Source organism: Falco biarmicus, chromosome 5 (assembly GCF_023638135.1).
Source record: "Falco biarmicus isolate bFalBia1 chromosome 5, bFalBia1.pri, whole genome shotgun sequence".
Classification (NCBI taxonomy): Eukaryota; Metazoa; Chordata; class Aves; order Falconiformes; family Falconidae; genus Falco; species Falco biarmicus.
The window spans coordinates 12,439,745-12,463,497 of NC_079292.1; the positions used below are offsets into that span (position 1 = coordinate 12,439,745).

The 23,753-nt window shown below is 36.5% G+C and overlaps 1 protein-coding gene across 1 annotated transcript in view; it reads right to left on the reverse strand.

The window, feature by feature from the left end:
- Positions 1 to 1,164: 1,164 nt before the first annotated feature.
- The window catches only part of CAPZA2 (capping actin protein of muscle Z-line subunit alpha 2), a 30,654-nt gene continuing 8,065 nt past the window's right edge, over positions 1,165 to 23,753 (reverse strand). Inside the window, exons 2-10 of the mRNA XM_056340897.1 lie at positions 16,800 to 16,863; positions 14,816 to 14,867; positions 14,055 to 14,118; positions 13,341 to 13,547; positions 12,178 to 12,257; positions 9,283 to 9,361; positions 5,687 to 5,758; positions 3,001 to 3,063; positions 1,165 to 2,150 (exon numbers count right to left, since the gene is read on the reverse strand). Coding sequence (XP_056196872.1) covers positions 2,010 to 2,150; positions 3,001 to 3,063; positions 5,687 to 5,758; positions 9,283 to 9,361; positions 12,178 to 12,257; positions 13,341 to 13,547; positions 14,055 to 14,118; positions 14,816 to 14,867; positions 16,800 to 16,863 — 822 coding nt within the window. The 3' untranslated portion in view covers positions 1,165 to 2,009. The remainder of the gene's footprint in view (positions 2,151 to 3,000; positions 3,064 to 5,686; positions 5,759 to 9,282; positions 9,362 to 12,177; positions 12,258 to 13,340; positions 13,548 to 14,054; positions 14,119 to 14,815; positions 14,868 to 16,799; positions 16,864 to 23,753) is intronic.

Sequence of the window (23,753 nt, forward strand, 5' to 3'; positions counted from 1 at the left end):
AACTAGCTTTTTATTTCAGGTAAGAAAAATAGCACGCTGACTTCTAGCCAGTGCTGATTCTGGTCATATGCAATATTCTAACAGTTAGAAAAGTTATTTGCAGTGTTGTGGCCCATTAACAGTTTTCCTAACTGTCCATTCACTGCCTTTTATTTTTAGCTTGTTCTAAAGAACATTTAGACTGTTCTGAGAACATTTCTTCTTGTTGAAGAAATTCTTCAAACAAGGTTTGTATTTAGATCTTAGTTAAGATTGACAGACTTACTTGACAGTGGCTCAGCATCTGTTATGAGCTCACATACAGCTCATATCAGCCTTCTTGTAAATAACAACGTGGCTCAATAGCTGATCTACGAAGGCAATTAACAGGGCAACTCTCCCGGAAGACTGCAGTAGAACAAATCCCACTCTTCTGCTATACAGTTTAGTACTGTAAAGTAGCAACAATTTCAAGGACTTCAGTTAGTTCTATACCCCTTTATAAGAGAGCACTGAAAAAAAGAATGTAGGGGTATTGCTATTACAATTCAAACAGTAAACTACTTCATATATTTTCATACTTGGTACAAGTTTAAACTCTTTCTCTTGCTATGCTGTAACTTAACAGTTTAAGGTACTTAATTGAATCATGCTGTAAACAAAGATATAAAACCTTTGTGTAAGCTTTACTGGTTTAGGAGTGTGCATAAATACTTGCCTTCTGAAAAAAAGCAGCTGTTTAGTTTTCCATCATGAGCGTATAATTACGTAACACATTTTAAAACAGGTTTTCATCCAATTAAAAATGAAATTATGCACTTCACAGAAGCGTTACACAGCATCTGTAATAAAGTCTGTATTTTTTAGATACCTGATGTCCATTTTCAATATGAGATATATCAGACAGGGAAAGCATTCTTCAGACAAATGTATTATTTCTGGCCTTGTAATTTCCTCCATCCTCTGCAGCCCAGTATGAAGCTAGAAGATACCTGTTTTAAGTAGACTTCCATATGTAGATGTTTCTTCAATGCAGATGGAACAATGGATGATGACATTGCAACAATCTCCAAATACGCCGAGAATAGCCAATAAACCACAAGTTTGTGGATGTTTTAAGCGTATTTAAAAAATATACAGAAGCACCAAAAATAGGCTCTATCAGGAAGTAATCTGATACTCAAATAAATAGAAAATTTGCATTTTAATGTCACATTGAATTTTAGTACATTTCAACCCAAGAAAAAAAATAAACTGACATAGTAATGAGTACAGGATTATATATATTACAATATGCCTTGTTATAATACATTTGTGGCTTTATCATAAAAACCTCAAGGGCAGATGGAGTTTGAGCTCATTTGAGTAATTGTCAGGAACAAAGCATTAAATGCATTTCTCAAATAAGTACTTTTATTTAATTTCAAAATCTTAAAGGAGCGTTAGACCTTGGCCTTTTCTTTAAAAAAAAAAAAAAAAAAAGATTAGTTACCACGGAGCTAGCTAAGTAAGTATTCTGAAAGGTTTAAATGACATAGAAAATGCTTTTCCCAATTTTACATACAATGAAAGGATAGATGATTTCAAAAACAGCACCTAAGGCTAACTATGTTGACCTTGACCTAGAAATGCACATTACTGGTCTTCACAAGGAACCCAACAAATTTTGGAAGTTGTCCATTTCACATGAAAGCAAGAGAAAGGGTTATCATATGCAAAAATATTTTCAAACTGTTCTTATTATGTAATTGAAAACTAAAGGCAGGGTCTCTTCATTATAAAAAAATAAAGGTACAACAGAAACTCTAAAGGAAGATATTCAGCTATACTGAAGCTGCAACCCTCTGAAAAGAAAGAAAAAGGAAAAAAGCCAATTAGCTAAGCTTTGTGCTCTAACCAAACTACTTACAGTGATTTTCAATGGCAAAAGCCCATGCTGACTGGGTGATTTGACAGTTCCAAATACTTTTTGTAATAATTTTTATTTGTATACAAGGACACTAAAATGATCCAGTCATGCAACGTTCACTTTAAGCATTCTGCATCTCTTTTCCAATCTTATAGCTAAGGATCTTGTTCCAGTCAATCTTGGTGCGGGTAACCGGTAATTGTCGACGTAAGGCCTTGAAAGTAGTGTCCGACATAGTCTGGTAATTCTCACTGATAGCAGTCTGTTAAACACAAAGTCATACAAAACAAAGACACGTGAAAAACAGAACTAGGATGTTATACAAAAAGTTGAATGAATAGTCAGTTACCTCCTAAACAGGCTTACTGAAAATACGCTAAATTAAAGTAATATTTTATGAAGGAAACCTGCTATATCTAGACTGAAACTATGTGAAGAAAATTGGTGAGACAGATCCAATAAACCTGGCCATAGCCTAGGTGTTTCAGCAAACCACAGTGTGGTTAACCAGCAGCACGAATAAAGTGCTGATCAGATTTCAGACAAAGTTTTTTCTGTGGGGATGGTAGAGTCAGTCCACAATATCGTATGAACTTGAATATAATGCATATTATACATACTTAGGAAATTTTTGTTAAAGAACATTTTTTTAAAACTGACAGAACATGGCACCTGAAATTTACCTTCTGTTCAAGACCTAAATGAACACAAATCCACTTCTACAGAGGATATCTGGAACAGTTATACTTTCCTAACTTTAAAATGACTAACTGGAATGGATAATGCCTTTAGTCGTATTTTGCAAAGCTGTCTAACAGAGTAGCCTCTGAATAGAATCTGTACAAAAATTCCACTTAAGGAAAGGCATCAGAACTGTTGATACTTGATCATGCTAGGGGCTTTTCTGCTCTCAAAAAAATTACTTCTAATGTAATGCTAAGCAGGTGCAGTCACCAGAAGGTATGGAAAGTTAATAGCAGCATGTAATCTATTTGTATGGTACTGCGTTATCTTAATACCAAAAGCTTGCTAATTATACAATACTAGCTTTAGTTAAGTATACGGTAATGTTATAAATGTGAGTAAGGAGATAGTGTTTGTTTCCAACATACCTGATACTCATTTTCTGCAGCCTCTACAATTTTTATAAATTCCTTTGCTGTCTGGGCTTCATTCTAGGAAAAAAGCATTTGAATTAGGTCTGATGTACAGCATGATTCTAAGACCAGCTGGATTATGTTTTTTCCTATAGTTGGGAATGGTGTCAGGTAGACTCCATGAGAACACATGACCATTTAGAGGCTAAACCAAAACTGAACAAAACATTCATCTGAAAGGCATATACCACATTATTATTATTATACTAAAAAAATAAAAACAGTCAAACTGCAACAAGCATAAAGATTACCCTGGCATTAATGAAAATATTTTGATTAAAAATTTTATGGCATGACAAAAAGATGATTGGAACAGAACAGCATTTGGAAATATGACATTGCACACACACAAGTCTCTAAAAACATGTGAAGTATGGCTATTAGCATTTATCAATGTTAAGTTTCCAGTACAAGTTCGCAAAACTTAAAGAACACAAGCTAACCCAGACGTATTCAGAATACAACTGAAAAAAAAAACCAAAACAAATTTGTTCACCTCTAAACATTCTGAATCTGGACACTAAGCCAAGGCAAACACTACACTTTGTATACCTGGTCTTCTAAAAAAATCCCTAAGTACATCTTGCAAAATGAGGGTGCAACACACCGCAATGTCCAAATTTCATCACGACTGAAACAGTTTCTTGGCTTCACTCCTCACCTTTAAGCATGCGGGTGTGTGTTTGTTGTAAAAATAAAAAATGACCCATCAGTCTATCTGGAGACAAATTAGCTCAAGTGCTTGAAAGAAGTCTCAATAGGAAGCAGGGTTCATGAATTTTGAAACTTCCAATTTGTTGTCAGAGACATTCCTAAGGGTGCTCTTGCAGAAGCTGTTAAAGTTGGGAGCGTTCTTCCCCCATGTGACCCCTTGCTCCTACAAAGGCAAAGCCTGGGAGAAAGATATGGCAGCTTCAACTACAACTACTTCAAAGTTTCAGCAAAACTGCACCTAGCAGCTGCAGCAGCGCTCCTGGACACTGCAGGAAGAGATGAAGGAGGAGGTAGAGACCAAGTAGAACACATGAAAGGATGCTGACGTTTCATTGAACTGAGGCAATGATTTCAAAGGCTCTGCTAGTGAAAGGAATAATGCAGGGGTATGAGGTCTTATTTGACTCAGACAGAAGTGAAGAAAGTAACCTACAACAAAATTATTCATAGGTCTAGCAACAAGAGAACTCTTCAGTCACTTATTTTAGTTGTGCGCCTTGAGTATAAAATTGCTTCTCTGCAAAACAAAAAAGAAGTCATGGGGGCTCCTTTTAATCTACCTACCAATCCTTCTGTGTGAAGTAAGAACTTGTGCAGTCTCTGCCCTCTATGAAGCTCAAAGTCAAGGCTAAAAATTGGTAACCAGCAGCATACTTGCTTTGCTTCTAGTAGGTGGTAGGAAAGTAAGGTAAGAGATGTTTTTCTACTCATAGGTCTTCTGCAGCTTTACTAAATTGTAGAACAGGATTAAGTTTCTTCCCAATACAAAATGAAGCAAAAGCTATTGAAAGGAGAACTTCTTCCACATAATCTTCCCTGAAGCAACTCTTAGTTGAATGAAAGACTAAACCAATCCCTTTGCTTAGGTGGTCAAAAGTAATTTTATATCTACAACACCAGAAGCGTTATCAGTTGGCACCACACTCCCCCATTCTTTATGGTGCTATTGCAACTGAAAAGCCAACAAGCCTTGCTTTATATTAATGAACAATGTTCTTTACTGATGAATTGAGCTTTTGAGCCAATTTGGTCACTACTAGTCATTAGCATTAAAATACTTCTACTGTTCACTTTTACACTTTCCCTTTGCCAGCTAAACCTCACTGGCTCAAGTTTTATTAAAGAACGCTCCAACAGAAAATCTTACTGTTTATAAATACAATCTCCAGTAGGCAAGAGGAGCACTATTTCAAAAGAAGTAGCTGTTCCTGTTGTAATGTTACCAACTCTTAAAAGGATACATCTTGTACTACTTCCAAACAATTGTTACTTCCACTGCCTGCTCCTGATTACTATAATGATCCATTTGGAAAGAAGTTAAAAAATATGATGCTTTATAAATATAAAGTGTGTTATGCTTCTCAAGCTGAAGCACCTCTGAAAGGCTTTTTGTACAGAAAAGCAAGAGGCTGACAGTACCTGTTACAGACAGGGAGGAAATGAACAGAGAACACCCACTACTGCTTCTCAACTTGTAGCATTTGTATACTATTTTTAGCATACTGTTTTTCTCCCAGTGAGCAAAGGGGGTAAGCTCCTAAAGACTGTGCTACTTAGGTGGGTTATTATAACTCAAACCTCCTTCATATTCAAAAATTAATTCTATAGGTCACTCTGCAGACCAAAGTTTAAATACAGCAGAAGTGCAGAAAGACTGACAGCAAACTAATTGAAGCTTTACCATCAAAGTTAGCTTATATAAGACACATACAAGCATACATTAATTTTATTTTTTTTAAACAGGAACTACATGTTAAACGAAAGTAGTAAATATCACATACAAAATATTTATAAATTAGAACATTAATTCCCATTCATGCAGAACAGAAAAGCAGCCTACAAACTTCCGAGTTTTTTTAATCTTGCTTCTCTTTTTAAATGAAAAAGTCACTTCAATATATACACTAAAGTCTTTAAGATCACTTACAGACACTGTTAGAGAATCTTGTATGTCTTTATGGCTCACCAGCTGAACATTACCATCTTCATAATAATGAACCTACAGAAAAACAAAGAACCTCATATTAAATGCTACAGACCAACAGCATACAGCAAAATCAAAGTACTGTAGTATTTGTCATAACAACAAACCTATAGAAAACAAACAAAGCCACACATAAAATAGAACAACAAAAACAAGTGGGAATACCAAAATGTTGTAGAATTTAAATATTTTTATGGGGGAATAGCAAAGAAGCTACTCTGGAAACATGTTTGTGTTGATGTGCCTCTAGTACTATTTCATGCAAAGCAGTTTAGGTTTTGATTAACATAATGAAGATGACAACATACTATTTATGTGACCTTAGCAGAAACTTACAAAATGAATGGGCTATTCTAAGTGGTGAAAATACATTTAAAATGAGAATAGTTTTGGTGAGGCTTCAGTATACTGTGAAGTTGTTTTTCTGCTTTACCCAAACTGTTTTCTAGGGACAGTGTGACATTAAGCTTCCCTTTCTAGATCTGCCTGGCTTTGGTATTTTCCTCTATTAGATATGGCTCATAACAAAAGCTGGTATTTATCTAGACAAAGGAGCTTGTGGGGACAAAGTTTGCCAAGGTTAGATAGCCAAGCAGAATGAAATCTATTTACTCTTGAAATGTTAGATCTACAGAACAGCTTCCTTGCCTATTTTGCAGAAGGAGGAGACCAGTAAAACTCTACCCAAGCTAACTCAGTATTTCTAAATTCAGTTAGGAAGCAGCTGAAAACATTCAGTTTCTAATGCAACTGTTGGAAAATGGAAGCATGTACATTGTTACATGTAAAAATTCACAATAACTGATAGAGTTATACAGCTCACTGACATTTAAACAGGTATCCTCAGAGATTTTTAAATAATTTTGATAAAGTCAACATAGTCAACGTAGCTGATGTTATAAGGAATTGAAACACTTGTGTCTCACCCTCTTAGGCAAGATAAAATTTTAATTTGGAGATTAATGAACAATACTATAATTTCATATACATTATGATCATGTGTGCAAGAAACCCTCAATTTTATAAACAACAATAGAGAAAATACGACAGAGTAGGACAGCTATAATACCTAAGCAAAAGAAAGGTTTCCAACATGAGAAAAACATTATTTCCCAAGATTCATCTTACATTATTACTTTGCTTATTGTCAAATGCTTGTTTTTCAACAAAGGGTATAATCCTAAGCATAATATAAGCTCCTTTTCAAATCAAACATTACTGGGTGAAAATTTGACCAATCTTTTTCAATCCAGTTCTTAAAAGATGAGAAGTGCTTACTCAGTGCAAAATTCTGAGACTTCCCATGAAACAGCAGAACCCCAAAAAGTATAGATCTCCCTCCTTCTCTGTCACATTCTGCTGCAGAGGGCTCAAACCTCCCCTGTGCTCTGAGACCAACATCAGCACAAACATCTTACCTGTCTCACTGAGTCACACTCTTGGCAAACACTCAGGCCTAAAAACTTAACAGGGATGAAGAGGCAGATCTAACTCTGGGATGTGTTATATCTTATACAAAATATGAGAAGTAACTGTTCTGTACTATACCTCACTGCTGACATCCTTCTAGAATGCTAGGTCTGGGTTCAGAAGACTACAAGAAGGATGATGTTTATGAACAGAACCTCTTGGAAAGGTTAACTAAGGAGGGATGAGAATAACAAATTATCTAAGAGATAAAAAAATTAGTAACCAGTACACTTATCAGCTGTTTTCCATGCGTAGTTGGAGCATGTCAAGCACCACAGGGACTTAGCTTTAGTAAAAGGCTCTGCTGTTGCAATTTACCCCTTACATATAATTAAAAGAAAATTAAACAGTGGAAGAGACTACGACAGTTCAGAATCTCCTCTATATTAGAATTTATTAATAGAATTAAAAAAAAGGAAGAAATCGCACAAGTGACCTTAAAAATACTGAACACACCTGAAGATAGCAGGTGATGCTGGAATTTCCCCCAACTTAATCACAAAAGGTCTTACCAGAAACAGGGCAATGGCCATATAGCTGTCAAGGATTCTGCAAACACCACTGAAATTTCAGTACTCTGAAATTTCACTGATATTGCAGCAAATTCATATTCTAGAAGATTATTTTGCTCCTTAAAAAAATTAAACCACTTTTGTTTGCTTGGAGACGGTAAGAGGGAACACTCCCACACACATTGAAGAAATCGTACATAATTTCTAAATATTTGAAACTGAGTTCAAAATTTCTTGGTGAAACAAGCAGTTCCTATACAAGCAAAAAAAGTAAAACACTTCATCACTCCCCAGAACACTTGATTAATTACATGTAATAGTAATAAAAGACAAAAATCAGCTGGTGCCCAAATCGAGATGCTGATTAAAACCTGACTAAATTCCCTGTTCAGGCTATTTTCTAGGCTACTGGGCTAACCTTTACGAGAATGAGGTAGACACCTGCCTGCTTGTTCTGGAAAATCTGTTAAGACATTTAACCAAAAGTGCATGCTGTGGAGAAACACCCTGTTTTGCTGCAAGATGGATTTAGGTGACAGTTTACTTTGATTCTCCCAAAGTCTTGAGAAGCCTACAAGGTACTTAGGGTGGTTTTACCATGACAATCTTGATCTGACAACATAATGCTTTCCATGATTTGACTATCATTCCAGTTATTACAAAGTTTGCCCCAGACTGGGAATGAGAAATCAGATTCAGGTTCCCCTGCTTGGACAGATCTGAAGACAGCTGCACCACATCCTGAAATAACATCACAGCCTCAGGCTACGGCTAGAAAAACATTCTGTTGCATCTTCCTTCTGAAGTCATCACCGAGTAGTAAGGAAGTGCAAAACTCATGGGGGCACAAAAAGAGCAGGAAAAGGGAACCTGACTATATCCAGTAAAAAGATAATAAAGTACTATGCTGAAAGCCAGACTGCACTAAGATTCTAGGCCCCGATCCCAGAATTGTTTTAATAAACTCCTGCAAAGTATGTGAACACATTCCAGGGAACCAACAGAAAGTCAAGTCCCTCTGCCTACCACATGACAGTCAGCCTTCCTTTGGTCTCAAGATTTCTGCATTCCTGCTTGGACAGTATCTCCTTTCTAAATGCCCTAAAGCCAACAGAGAGGGCAAATTCTGAATGAACGAGAGCTGGATTCAAAAATTTCAGGTGAAACGACTGAAACCAAAGGTTCCCACCCTATTGTTCAGAAGTAACATGCAAACCCCTGCTATTATCAGTTAAAAAGAAAAAAAAAGTTCTACTTCAGAAAGGGCCTAACCTCAGGAAAGGCTGGTGTCACTGTGAATTCAAAAAACAGGAAACCAAAGAGGTATATGAGGTGACTACACCTTAGGAAGTCCTCTGAATCATTACATTAAACACATATTTTGCATTTGTAAAAATTAGGTAAATATGCAATTAAGTCACACGTAACTGAGTGGGCATCTCTGTTTTGCTTATTGGGTCCCCAAATTCTCTTTGAATATTTAATACACTGGCCTGAGTCTCCCTTCATAGTAACTGGAGACTTTACTGATCAGGACACAGTTTGAGATAAGCATACCTGAATTTTCAAGATGCCAGCCACTTGAGTGGTTGAAGGGGTGATTGTAAACTTCCATTCTGACCTCCAACGGCCATTCCTTTAAAAAAAAGAAAACAGAAGTCAGATGTCACCCCACTGGTTAAGAAAAAACCCCAACATACAACTGATAGTCAAAGGAAAAGAGAGAATGAAATATGCTGTGCAACTACACGTGCACAAAATCTTTCCCTAAAGATTGAGCCCCATAATCAGTCAAGATGAGAACAGTTTCCCAAAATATTTAACCTCAATTCTGGATGTGGACCAAGGAGATTTATTAGTAAGGACCTTGTAACAATAGGACTTAACTTCTGAAAATACATGAAGCCTCCAAGGTTCCTTCCCTCCTTTATTACTAATTAAGCGTATATAGTCAATACTTTGTTTCTGGGACCCGAACAATTTGCTGGATCAGCCGAAGTCACACTTCACATAAGGTTATGAAAAACATGAATGGAAGGAACATTGAGGTAACAAGACTTTCCACTATGCTGAACTATAACTTAAGGAAGCCTTTCAGCTCTTCTAGAATTTCTGTTTCAGAACAACTATTTCCTTCCAGTTTCCTTCCACAAATTCAATATCGTTGCCAAACTGCTTAAAGAGAGTTTCAAACATCTGGAAAACAGTATGGGGTGATAGTAGTTTCACCCGATTTCTTTCCTGTAGACTAGACATTTTCTTATTTAGTTATGAGGTTAGTGGATTAGAAGGTTAGTAAATTAGAGCTATATTTAGAATGTACTGCGTCTGCCTCTTGATTCTTCCTTTGTTTGCATTTAAAGAAGGGAAGAAGTTAATGCTATATTGAGTTCAAATCCTACTAATGTTAGGTGTAGATTCCAGTGCATTCAGCAAGGGGAGAGATCAAGTCTTTAAGATTAACAGCGACTAATGAATCTATATTGACACATCTTCGATACTACCAACATTAAATCAGTTATTATCATTAACTGGTTATTATTTCAGACCCTATCAAAATTACAGATTATTACTAAAAATTCAGACTAAGGCAATTCAGAAGCTTATTGGCATCTCTAAGAAAGTGAAAGGGTCACCCAACTCAGTGACACTAATGTTACTGGTAGCCTCATAGACCAATACATTAGTTACAAGAAAGTTACATGCTAAACTACATTTTAGGTACAATATTAGTTTTTAGATGCATGGGATTCAATGACTAGCTAACAGATTTGTTTGCTTCTTAGTCACTTTGTGGTCCTTGAACTTAAGATGACCACAGTGTTTCTACTCTGAAGTATCTTTTTTGTCTTTAAGATGCTATTCCAATAAACAGAATTCAAGGTCAGAAAGATCCTTCTGTAGGAAATGCTCTACATGAAAAATAACGTGTCATTACTTTATTTAGCTCTGCTGTCTTAAGATGTTTTGTAAGAGATTAACTGCCCTTCCTTTTCTTTAACATTCTTTACTAAACCACCTACCCTACTTTGTTGATAGTATTTCAGAAATTCATAGAACATTTTTCCTTTGGCATATATTGTTTTTCTATCATCCAACTTCCTTTCATGGTAGGTTGCCAGCCTTCCAAAGGCCTAAAAAGCTGGGACACCTTGAGAATAAATACTGGCTGTGGCTTGGGCTGGATAACCAGACATACAGCTGGATAACTGGTTAAATTTTAATACAACCCTCCATCCCCAAATCCCCCAAACCAATACGCATTTATTAAAACTTGCTAAGAATGAGAATTGAGTCTGACTATCTCCCTGTAAAACTCTTAGAAATGTGGTCAGTGTTTTCCCATAGATGTCTGACCATAACTTTATTAAAGAAAACTTTCAAGAAAGATTTTTCTCCATCTATAAAAGGTTGTTGCATATCTATTCCTCTTTTTTTAAAGGCTACAATATTAAACTATCTATTTGGAATACCAAAATTCATTCGTATTTCCAAACTAAAAAGAAAATTTGTATTATTTCAAGTTACTTTTAATAGTGATGTAAAACATGCAGACTTAACTTGCCAAGTTTAAGCCAGCAGGAAAGCCTATTTATTAACTGTGCAATGAAAATCTATGGAACAGTATACTGGGCAAATAATTTAACTGATACAGATGCATGCTGAAATTACCACACGTATGTTATATTCACCTTCAGCCTCAGAAATATTTCTGGACTTCCATTCATTACCCATGGGACTGCTAAATATAATTTCAAGCGGATGCAAACCCGCAAATAAAATAATAATTTAATACTTTTTTTTCAGACAACTGCATATATTAGCTATCTTTAGGAGACGCTCCCTTAACCCAGTTCTGATACTGTGGTATTTATCTCAACTCTGGCCAGTTTCCTTCAAGAAGCTATCCAAAGTTCATTCCAGACTGTCAAAAACATCTTTCAACCAAGTACAGGGACCAGGGGGAGGGAATCAAGCTGCAGTTTTTAAGGGTTAATTTCATCCAAGATCACCTTTACCTACCTCGCCCAAAAACTAATGACTCAAGTCCTACAGTAAATTAATCTTTGGTCATCTTCTTTCTTTGAGACATTGAGCTCGTTTTATTCTGTCAGTCACAAAGGAAGCAACACAAGCAGAAGCAACTGTAGTAGGGAACACGGGGAGTGGTATTGGTGCTGATGTGATGAATTGGAAAAGTCATAAGGAATTTTACAAAGTTCCCAAAGTTCTGCAAAGGAGATGCAGATGTGCAGTCTGCCATTTTACTTACCAAAATCGAAGAGATTTCTACATAGTTTTGGCAGAAAAACTTGGGGTGGAGGGAGAAAAAAAGTGACATTCCAGATCTGTGTGCACCTTCTCTGAACTAAGGATTATCAGTGCAATGGCGTTAATGCAGTTATTCAGTTTGCTGTACTTTATTATATTTGTATCCATACAGAAACTTACCAAAAATTTTTTGCTTGGAACTGATGGCTCTCTATGCATGCAATAATGGTCTGCTGTCCATCAATTGTTTTACCATACACCTTAATTAGAAATGACACACAAAAAAAACCAAACCAAAAACAGAGTTAAAGTTTCAGTATCTGTCTTGCTCGAACTGTTTAGATATCTAGTTCTGTCATTGTTACAGAAACTGTAAGATTTAATTTGAAAACCATTATGGTTCTTACATAATATTCCATACATGAGATATTAAAAGTGTATACTACAATGCAGAAAAATTTAAGATTAGAAAATCCCAAGGTCAAGCATCTTAAATTTCATATACTGCAAATTTATTCTTCTGCAACTATAGACATTTTATGCCTATAGCAGTGACTGCTGTGACTATATATTACTAGTTGGGTTTCAGATACCAGTTAATCTACAACTAAATGATGATTTAAGCTTTTACTGACTAGCAGAAAGGTGATTAAAAGGGTGGGTTTGGTCCTCTCTTCTGCTTTATCCCCTAAAATCAAATAGTACTAAAAATTATCTCAGTGAATACACGATCTGGTTTCCTTTACAAAACCTGGAACTTTTTTTTTTTCCTAGTTAGTTTCTTCATCAGGTTAATGCAAAGCACAGGACACCTACCATTAGCTCAGTTTGCTGAACTTTAAATAGTCATAGGGCTCCCAACAGCAAATTAATGCTATTTTAGTCCAGAGAGTTTTTACTTTAAGACGTCATTAGAACGCACTGATTCCGGTGGTAAGAATATAGCACTTGAACATATAGGAGATGTGATGGAAAGAAAATAGTTTGCTTTACTAACAGTTTTGTCAGTAAACCAAGCCAAGTCAGACATAAGGATTTTTTTTTTTACTTGTTTACTTTTTTTTGTCAACTTGCAGTAGTCTACAGGTCTTAACGCTTTAAGAAATTTAAATATAAGTTCTTCAGAACTGAGATGCAAGTCTTCACTATCACCTGCAGTAATCACCCACTAATCATCCAAGAGTTGAAATATTAAACTTCTGAAGCTTTCCCTCATTTCCCTGTATGAATCCTTGACAGAACTAAAATCTTTACAAATGAAATTGCCTGGTTTAGAAATCTAAAAAAAAATTTTAACTATTTGTATCTACAGTGGTACAGTGGTTATATAATTTAGTACTTACTGTGCAGACACCATTTGGGTAGTGTTCTTTCACATATGCTTTCATTGCTGTTTCAACTGAATTTCTCCAGGATTCTATGGCATTTTCAACTTCGTGGGGTCTAGGATCAGTAGCCTCCTTTCTTAAGTGATCAAATTTAAAAGAAATTTTGTTCTTGGGATCCAAAAATTTTCCATTTCCCAAATCACCATGTTCTGTTATCAAAACCTGTATTATAAAATTTTAGTTAATTACATTTCCTATTGAATAAAGAAAAATAATACCATGTCAAATCTAATTATAGCCTACACTCAACTGGAGCTTACTCATATCCAAAGACTCAGATTTTTTAAAAAATATGGATATAGCAGGAAGTGAGGGCAAAGCTAACACGACACACCAACTCAATAAACCCCCCCTGAATCTTACCCTCTTACTGCAACAAACAAATGCAATATAGAAATCTGCATCTTCCAGTATTAAAGATGGAGCAAACTGCTTCTACAGATCCAAATCAGGTCTGACTGAATTCAGGTCAACACCACAGACTGAAATGTCAAGGTTTTTAGATGCCCTAAAGGATTACCTTATTGACTGGTACTATTGGAGGGCCATAACCCCTGTATTTTGGCAAGGAAGATGCACTTCTTTTCGTTTTCTTGCCAACATATGTTCCAATACCAGAACATCTTTAACAGTTCAAGGAACATTGCAAGTATTTCATTGTATTCGTACCTGTTCATCATAACCGTCAATTTTTACTGGAGTAAACTGGTCCAAGTTGTACTGTGCAAATGCACTAGAAGAGGAAAAAAAAAACCAAAAGCCTGTATCAAGCACAACCTTTGTCCTCATAGCTGTAAGAGATTTAAATAATAGCTAATAATCTGGCCAATGATGCACCAAAAAATATCAATGCTTCATTATCTAGCAGGCCCAAATTCTTGGAATCATCTTGGTTCATTCAGTGCTCACATGACAGATTCCAACCACTATTACACAACGATTTATGTTCAAAAGTATCCTGATACAGACAAACACGTAAGCTCTACAGTAACTCATAGAAACTGAAGGAACAGATAAAAGATCCACAGGGATCCAACCTACTAAGCCAGACATCTCCATTCTTACCGACAAAACTAGTTTTGGCATCAAAAGAATACAGTAGGTGTAGTGTTCTGATATTTAAAGGTAGGGTTCTAAGGAAACAGAATCTTACAGATGTTCTGTGCCTATAACATCTACCAAGAAACAGAAAATTAAATCCAAAGAGGTAAAGACTAGTTCCAAAATCCAGGTCGTCCATTACCAAAACAGTTGCTCTAATCACTGGGATACAACACAGATCTCTCCTCTGCCAAGAATTTAATCTTGATCAAAGATGCACAACACCCAAAACAGGGTTTTACCTGCCAAGCACACATCTTTTTAAATAAATCGCTTACTGAAAAACATCTTGCTTTTATGGAACTGAGTATGTGGCATCTGGTACTTACTGGGCTGCTCCTTCCCTGAGAAGATTATCATTATTAAGCAGCAACCGAACATCTGAAAGTAGATATTTACAACATAAAAGTACAGTTAACTTGTTTCAGTCATGTAACAAATGTCAACAGACTGTACAACCTAAACCACCCCATACAGATTACTATGTAGGAAATTTATTGCTTCGTATTTCATAATTTGGATGAACAAAGTGAGTAGTACAGAAATGGATCCCTTCCAACGCAGTCTGGTAAGCAGATATAATTCATACTCTGAAGGTTGTGTGACAGCTCTAGGAATTTATCAAACTAGTTTTTAGAGAAGTTCTGAATGAGAACCGCACAGGATTCGAATGAATTCACTTTTAAGATGTAAACTACCAAATCCCTCACTCTATACTGATGGTAGTGGTTACTGTATTTTGACTACACTAGTACGGTATGTGTTGTGCTTACTGGTTTTTAAGCCTTACCATTTTTGCTCTCATTCCTTGATGACACAACAGTCAGAGCACAATATAACACAATACCATTTCTTCTACCATCACACAAGAAACATACAAATAACATCAATAGTCAGAATGACTTAATATTTACTATGCAGTAAATTTTGATGTTACTTACTAGCTTATTATTTACTAGGCACTATTTTACTAACAAATCAATGCACTGATCATTAACTAACTGATCATTAGTCTTGCTATTACATTCCATATTGTACCTTGGTAGTCTTTAGAAGAGTTGAAAATGTATTTGAAGTATTCTTTCTTTAAGAACAACAACAAACTCAAACCAAAACACCAAACAACTGAACACCCCAAACAAAAAAATCAAAACAACTCCACAAACTCAGAAAACCCCACGGCAAAGAGAATCATAATTTGCAGAATTGGAATTTAAAGCGTTCTCTCTTTTTTCAAAAAGTCAGTCTGAATCTCATTGAACACTGGTCACACACCATGAAATGTTTTGTTATGTGTTTTCAAACATGTAGTATCCTCTTGTTATTGAGGAGGTAGGTGAAACTATGAACTAGCTTAATAAAGTTTATAGCAGTACTGCTATAAAAAATTGTATTAACCTTCAGGGAGCTGGGTTAACGAGCTGCTCGCTACCTGCTCATTGCAAAAATGCAGGACAAGCTAAGTTTAAATAATAATCAGCTGATCAGTTTAACTGAAGAACAAGGTACTTTAAAAACACTACATTCTTCAGCAAATTCAAGTGCTCTCCAATCTGACATTGACTAAAAGTTTAGTATACTAAACTTACTTATTTATGTAAATAGCATCAGAGATATTTGCAAGCTACAGAACATATGCCTTCTTATATGATACGTATGCCCACGCATCTTGATGCAAGACAAACACAAAATTTTCAAAGAAAAACAACATCTTAGGCAACGTTCAGGCAACAACAGTTGAGAGAAGCTAATTTCAATTTTCCTTTCAGTTCACCAGTACACTTGGTAAAGTGAAGTGTGCCCAAAATTTAAGGGTTAAAATAGTTTGGGTTAAATGGTTAAGGGTTAAAAACATTTGGAGAAGATTAATATTCTTTCCATAACTGGCATCAGGCAGTAGTCCTTTGTATATGCAAGGTTAAGTATTTGTAATGATACTCCTTCAAAAAAAAAAAAAAAAAAGACGACCATTTTAATTTCAGCTGGTTTAGTGTAATTTCTCTTGAAAAATGTAATTGTCTCTTAAAGACCAGGAAAAAAAAAGTACATGTGCCTTCTAAACAAAACCCCTAGCAACTGTTAATTCATGACTGATTAAAACCAGAAAGCAAGCTCATTTTCACATCACAAAGTGGTACTTTCCTCCTCTTGCATTTAAACTCCAAGCTGTTATTAAGCCAGGCTACAAAAAAGCTATTCTTACGGGAAGTGAACTGCTAAAATATAAGCTACATGAAACTCAGGAGAGTAACTGGCAATACCATTTTGGACATAGATGCTTTAGAAGAAAGGACAGAGCAGACAGATACTCACCATTGAACACCTCATTGAATTCCCCAGGAGGAGCATGAATTATGAATTTTGCTGCTATACGCACCTGAAACACAAAAACAATTATGTGGTTGTATAAACTTGTATTCATTCCTATTCAAATCAATGACGCATTGTATAACTTTAATACCCAGACATGAAATTGCACAACTCCCACTCTTGTGTATATTTGTTCACATTAAACTACTCTTTGTTTGAAACACAGAATATAAAGTTCCACTTTTTCAGACAGAATAGAAGAGATTGTGTGTGATGCAAGCAGACAGAGAAATGGAGTCACTCATGTTTTGTATTACTGGCAAAAAGGAAAAGATTGATATAAAAAATAAGATCAACAATATTATATTCACAATTATTTCAGCTTTCAGTCCATGGATGCCTGGGAATCAACACACATTCCAAGAAAGCCAAAACCCATGACAAAGATACTTTTGCACTACAAAGCTTCTCCTCTAATTTTACTACACATCCTATGGTTCTAAACTTTACAAAAGGCCCATAGTCAGACAGCAATAGATAAATTACACAAGCTTAAAAACACTTGCGTAGACACTAGAACACGTAATTTCACCTGCACCTACCTGTAAGGCCTCTTAGTACCACAGTATCAGCAGATAAAGTTTAAAAAACACTGAGAACTTCAATGCAAGTCCTTGAGCAATTGCCTCCAGCCACAACTTCTTGCAGCCAAGACGCAGCATAAGCCAGCACTCCCACTAAAAGTACATGCATGGGCCCTGGCCTTCTCCCTTCTTGTGCTTGCCCAAGCACTTGTACAACTGCACCGTGAGCAAAATTAGAAAGGTTATCTTTCTTTTTTATTCAGACTGGTTCCCTGAACTGGTTCACTGCACAGCTGCAGACACATTTGCTTGCAAAAGGCACATAAAAATGCTTTTTTTTTTTTTTCATGTGAAGCAACCTGAACACTTTTCAACTATTACTTTACTTGCAGAACATCACTCAGCAGACTCGCTTTCATTCATTCTTCCTTCTTGCTTAAACTGTTAAGGGAATCCATTATAAAAATAAATAACTTAATGAAATCTTGGTTTCCTAACTTAACCTGACAAAAGTTCTTATCCTTCACACTTTACAGTCATTTAAGCTCATGAGACATTCAAAGCTCTCTTGCATCCTTCATATGACATCACTATTCAAATACAGGATATTACCTAAATTATAGTTCCCATTTCTAACACCTTCAGTTATGTTTCTATGGAATAAAGAGCTGGGAGATTCAGTGCCTGCACTTTGGGCCTCCTGTCTGAAAGGAAGTCGTTTGAGAAGCACATACAACATTAAAAATACCTAAAAATAACAAAATAATGCTTTACGTTTACACATGTATAGGTATTTGAAACTACAGAACTGTCTGAGCATGCTGACCTGTAAATAGCTTTTTTTACAGTCATAGGTAGCAATACAGCCAGTGCTTGGGCCCCAGGTTCTTGACAGGGCCCAATTTTCAAAGACTGGTCTCTAGAAGAGGTGGTTCAAGCTTAGAGTACCCTGAGAGAGCGCTTAGCTGCCTGATTAGCAGGTGTTCAAACCCCAGTGAGATCCCGAATGAGTAGTCCAGGCAACTTTCTGCTCACAGTGAGCACATTGCCACTCAGAGACAGCTAATAGAAAGGCTGTCAGTTCCCAACTTTCTAAACCGAATGCTACACTTGAATTGCAGACAGCCCTTATCTGCTGCCTCAAATACCTGAACCAGACCTCCTCTTTCCATGTAAACATAATTTTGCATTATAATGAGATAAATGCCACCGGGTTTGCTCTTCTCAAAAGAGACACACAGAGGCAAAAGCATCTTCTTTTGTGGCAGCTTATTAAAGCACTTGCCCAGATTAAGAAGAAAGCATGACTTGGATTTTCTCTTTTGACCCACAGGAATGTAAACTCATCTGCATTAGCTAGATCACCCCAGCCACCAATCTGCACACTTTTCCAGAGTGAGGACATACTCCATACCTCTCCTGCTGAAGTCAGGGCACTCTGTACACAGCTCAACACTCAATCCACTGAAATCCGAAGAACATGAAATATAGCTAACCTACAGTACTATTAAAGCACTTGTGAAGGAGAAGGAGAAGAAATGCTCCAAGGCTCTATTACCAGGACATTTTATCAAGTGACTGATTAACAGTCTCTGGGATCAGACTGGAATTTAGGCCTCACACTTAAGAGCAGGTATTTAGTATCAGGCTGACTCCCAGCTCAAAGTCAGATGAAGGGACAGTTTCTTGGTTCCTTGACCAAGATGTGAGCAGGACTGCTAACCCCTGCCAAGGCTGGGTTAGCTCTGGGCACATGAAGAAACAAGACTTAGAGACATTCTGAGTTCTGAAACAAAAGGAACAAAAGGTCCATCAGTTTCAGGCTGAGCAGAAGTTAAATGAGCAAAATTAAGCAAAACTTGAGTGCCCCAACTGCACTCTGAATAACTATGTGCTTTAAACTGATAATATCGGTAAAGTGAGATATTAAGTCTGTACTAAAACTGGAATACCACCTCATTTTCAGCTGTTTTCATAATGTAAAACTGGTTTTGTTTCTTTTTTCGCTAATCAGTAAGCACTATTCTTATCAGCCAGATTAGCTACAGTATGAGTAATATCCATTCAGAAGTATTCAATAACAACAGATGCTTCCTCAGAACGACCTAACCTAAATGTTACTTTTAATGAACATTTTACCAGTAAATTTGATTCCGCAATGATAATTTTTTCAGTGTGATAATCTGTTATAGATGCCACTTTTTATAGGACAGATAACCACAATCACCCAACTTTGTAATGAACATCTCATCAGCATTTTGCTAACTTGCCTTTGTGAAGCCCATTTAAAACTATTCCACATTTCTTCAGCAGTTAAACCAAATTATCTGTGGATATGAGTTTCTGAAAAAGCCGTATTTCTCCAACTCATATATACATGAAGCCCATATAAAAGAATGAAATCCAGCAGTCTCACTCACACTGACAGGCACTTAGGACTTTTTTTATTGCCACTGAGTTTTTGCAAAAATAAATGTTCTAAAAGAGACTTCTATTTTCCAAAAACAGGCTGATACCGAGGGATAAAGGAATACTTTCATGAGCCTCAATATGACGAAGATCTCCCCCTTTTGGCAGTAAAAAGCCACTGACTCAGCTACAATTTGAAGCACAATTTAAGAACAGTGACAGTCCATATAAAAGGTGATGTTTATGAAGAAAAAAAATAATTAAAAATACAAATACAGCAAGAGGCACATTACTTGTAATACAAAGTGACAGGCAAAAAAACCTCAGCTGCAGTATAGTTTGGTTGAGATAGGAAGTTGTTTTTGCTGAAAACTGTTAGGAAAACAATCAGATGCATTATAGTTGAAAACAATGCTAGTTATTCAATACACTAAGACTTAAAAATTATTAGAAATTATTCAAAATACAAACATCATAATATTTTTAAAGTCTAAATGCCAAAGCCTTTTTCATTCAAGAGAACAGCACCCTCACACACAGTCTAAGAATCTTACATATGTAACAGCAAGTAACAAAAAATTAAGATTACAGTTGAACGTTCCTCTAGAAAACCCAAAAACCAAGACTGAGGAAACACCTCGTTTCTCCACTTACTATTCCAGTTACTCCCAAAATACCAACTAAAGTTTAAGAGAGTGTTTTATTAATATAGTTTCCAAGATTTGATTTACTGACACTGTTTTCAGTGAAATGCTTGCAGAGCGGCTTGCAAGCAACTGAACTTCAGAGTTCACTAATCTAGAACATCTGATCACCAATGGTTCACAAAGAAATAGGTCTTGCTATGTAAGGAATTGCACATTTACTATATTAAAATCCCTGATTGCACAAATAAATCTAAGTACTTTCTCATGAAATATGACTTTGAGCAGGTTTAAGAATTAAATTGAACAAATCCTACAGAAGCTGAGAGGAAGATTAACAAAACAAAACTTCTGAAACATTGAGAAGGGAAGCATTCCCCACTGTATGTGTTCTCTTTATCTAATTTTCACATTTTCATAGTCCTGCTTAAATGGAAGTCTGATATCAGTAGGTAAGAGCTAGTGAGATTTTCTTTCTCAATTCAAGTGAAGTCAAACGCTACTCATCACAACAGTTACAAGCTTTTTGATTTTTATAAATTACACTATTTCAATTAAGGTAAAAATTCAAACTGAGAGGCTCAGCAAAAGAGAAAAGGACAGGTTTGTTGTATGTGATGGATATGAGGCATAATAATGCCTAATTCTTCATTCTGTTCGAGATTAAAACAATTGCTCTATCAACAAATGCCTACACTCAGTTACTAAAGTATTTGCAGTTTTTGGATTACACAAGCACAGAGGTAGCAATGTACAGAACGGTGTCAATTCTACTAAGTGCCTTGTTCTCATACTTCTGCCTTTATTTTACAATCTAATTTCTCTCAAGGCATGACACCCATCAGATACACAGAGAAATCCTACTTCTTCACCTTTTCTAGTCTGAGACATTCTGAAGTTCTGTTTTATTTTAAATAAGCTATATTTCAATGCCTCCAAACCACTCTTCCTGCTCCTGGCACATCGGAACTGACACTGGTTGAAAAAGCCTGACCTTCTGCACTGTATGTGCCTATATATGGTCAGCAATATGTATGTACTCACAGCAGTGCAGGGGCTCCCGCTGCCGCAGTCAGCTCTGCTAAGATATGCTCATTCCTGATAACCAGCTAGGGTACACCTCACAATAACACTCAAGGTAGCTTGTGTGTCGTCGTTGTCGTCCCCCCTTCCCCTTTTTAACTTAACTGAAATACAACTGTGTTTGCCAGGCACCCTGACAGCTCACTCCTTCAATCAACCGCCAAACTGTGCAGAAAAAAACATGCTGGTAACCAAGATGCTGTGAAACCACATACTTTGCCCTTGCTCTTTCCTACACATCACTTCAAATTCAGCTGTGAACTCCTCGCAGTTGGGAGACCCACCCTTCCTCTACATTCAAAACAGGTTAAAGTTTCTGCTTCAGAGCAATAAAAATGAAATAGTGAGGTAGATACTAAAAGCCCTTTCTATTTAAAAACTGCATGAAAATTTGGGGGTGTGGGGTAACAGAAGACCTCTACAATACTTTGTTGCTAATCGCAGGAGAAGAAAGAGCTTCCAGAAGTTACTTTTATCAGTGATAACTTAAAGTGTACACCAGGCACAAAGCATTGTATATCATGCATTTATATTCTGAATTCTTGCGAGCACCCTCACTTCCTCATAAAACAAATCTACTCACAGGAACCTATGTCTGGTAAAAAAATAGATAAAAAAAAAAAGACACTTGGGAGAAGGGAGCTCTTTGGTTCTACTCTAGGAACAGTAAAGAGTCCAGAGAGCCCTATTCCCACAGTCATGCCTTCTGCTGTAGTTCTTGTGGGTACAGGAAGCCTTTCTGCAGGCAGCTAAAGCAGACGGCTTTGCCTTGACCCACTGAACTCTATTTACAGGTAGCTACAGGCATTTCTCACAATTAGCCTGTAGTTACTGAAATACTAACACAGTTAAGCTGATTTGAACTAGTTAAGTTCCAATTCTCTCAAGACCCTGTGATTCACATTCACAACAACATGCAACCATTCAGGGATCTTGCTTGTACTACCTGGACTGACACTGGACAAAAGACTTGTCTAGTTTTATTGAGTTACGAGTTTGATTCAAACTTGTGTTTTGAGTTCAGCTGAGCCATTATTTTTCAGTATGCAGCTTTACTTTCCAATGAACAGAAGTGTTCCAACATCTTATATCAGTCACAGTTAATTTTACATTGACACATGTAGCACATCAAGGTTCAATCATCTGCAAGATACAATGCCTGATGCTCTGTCAGTACTGCAAACATCAACATAGTTTTTGAGTCTGCAAACCCTTCAATGTTTAAAAACCAAAAAAAAAAAAAAGGTAACTGGCTTCTCCTTTAGACAGGAAGATACTTGGTATTCCTGGCTCCAATTGCTCTTTAAATTCTTAGGTTTGATACTTCCCAGAATGTTACATCAGGAATTACAATACAGCTTCAAAAATAAAATAAAAACAAGCCGACAGTGTTTCCTAAGTGGCATAACCTGATCTAATATCATGCTGCTATTGCTACGAGTAATCTCCCCATCTCCTCCCAAACAAGCCCTGTGATCCATTTTTACAAATTCCTTTCTATCATCAGTGCTCATCTATTTATGTAAGCATCCAGAGAAGCAAACTGATCTAGCTGAAGAACAGCTTTAGAAGGTGGCAAGAACTTAGCAACCAATTCACTTACCAAGAGAGCTTTAAATAATTATTGCTTCTAGCTGCTACCAGTTTAGTAAGGTAAATAAGCCTTCAAATGGCTGGACAAGCACTGAAAAACGTGTGTGAGAAAGGGATTACCCCATGTCAGCAGAAAACTGTCTTCTCAGCATCTCATGAAACCTCATCCATACCCATGGGTATAATTTCAAATAGTGAAGAAGCATCCTGAAATATGTAGAATCCCACACAAACATGGAGCAAAGGCAGTGACTCTGGCAGAGGGAATGAATACGAAAAGCAGTGTTGCAACTGCTTTCCTACCAAGTTCAATTGAAAAACGCACTGTAGGATTCAATTCACTTCTGCTTCTGGGAGAGCTGAGGAAGAAAACACTGCAAAAATGTGGTTCTGTGGCACAGGAAAGGAGGGGCACATTCCATGCCTATGGCTTTGACTGAACAGACATTTCCTTCACAGTAATGCCTGAAGCTGCACTGCGTCTGTAGAACACGTGCTATCCGCAATTATTTTTAATACACAGTATTTAAGAGTATGTAACAGCAGCAGCACTTAACAGTGGTGCAAAAGGTAAATCTTACATAGCGTGAGATATTCTAGCTGCATTCTTTCTACCTAAAGCAGCAACTTGGATAATGAGGCTT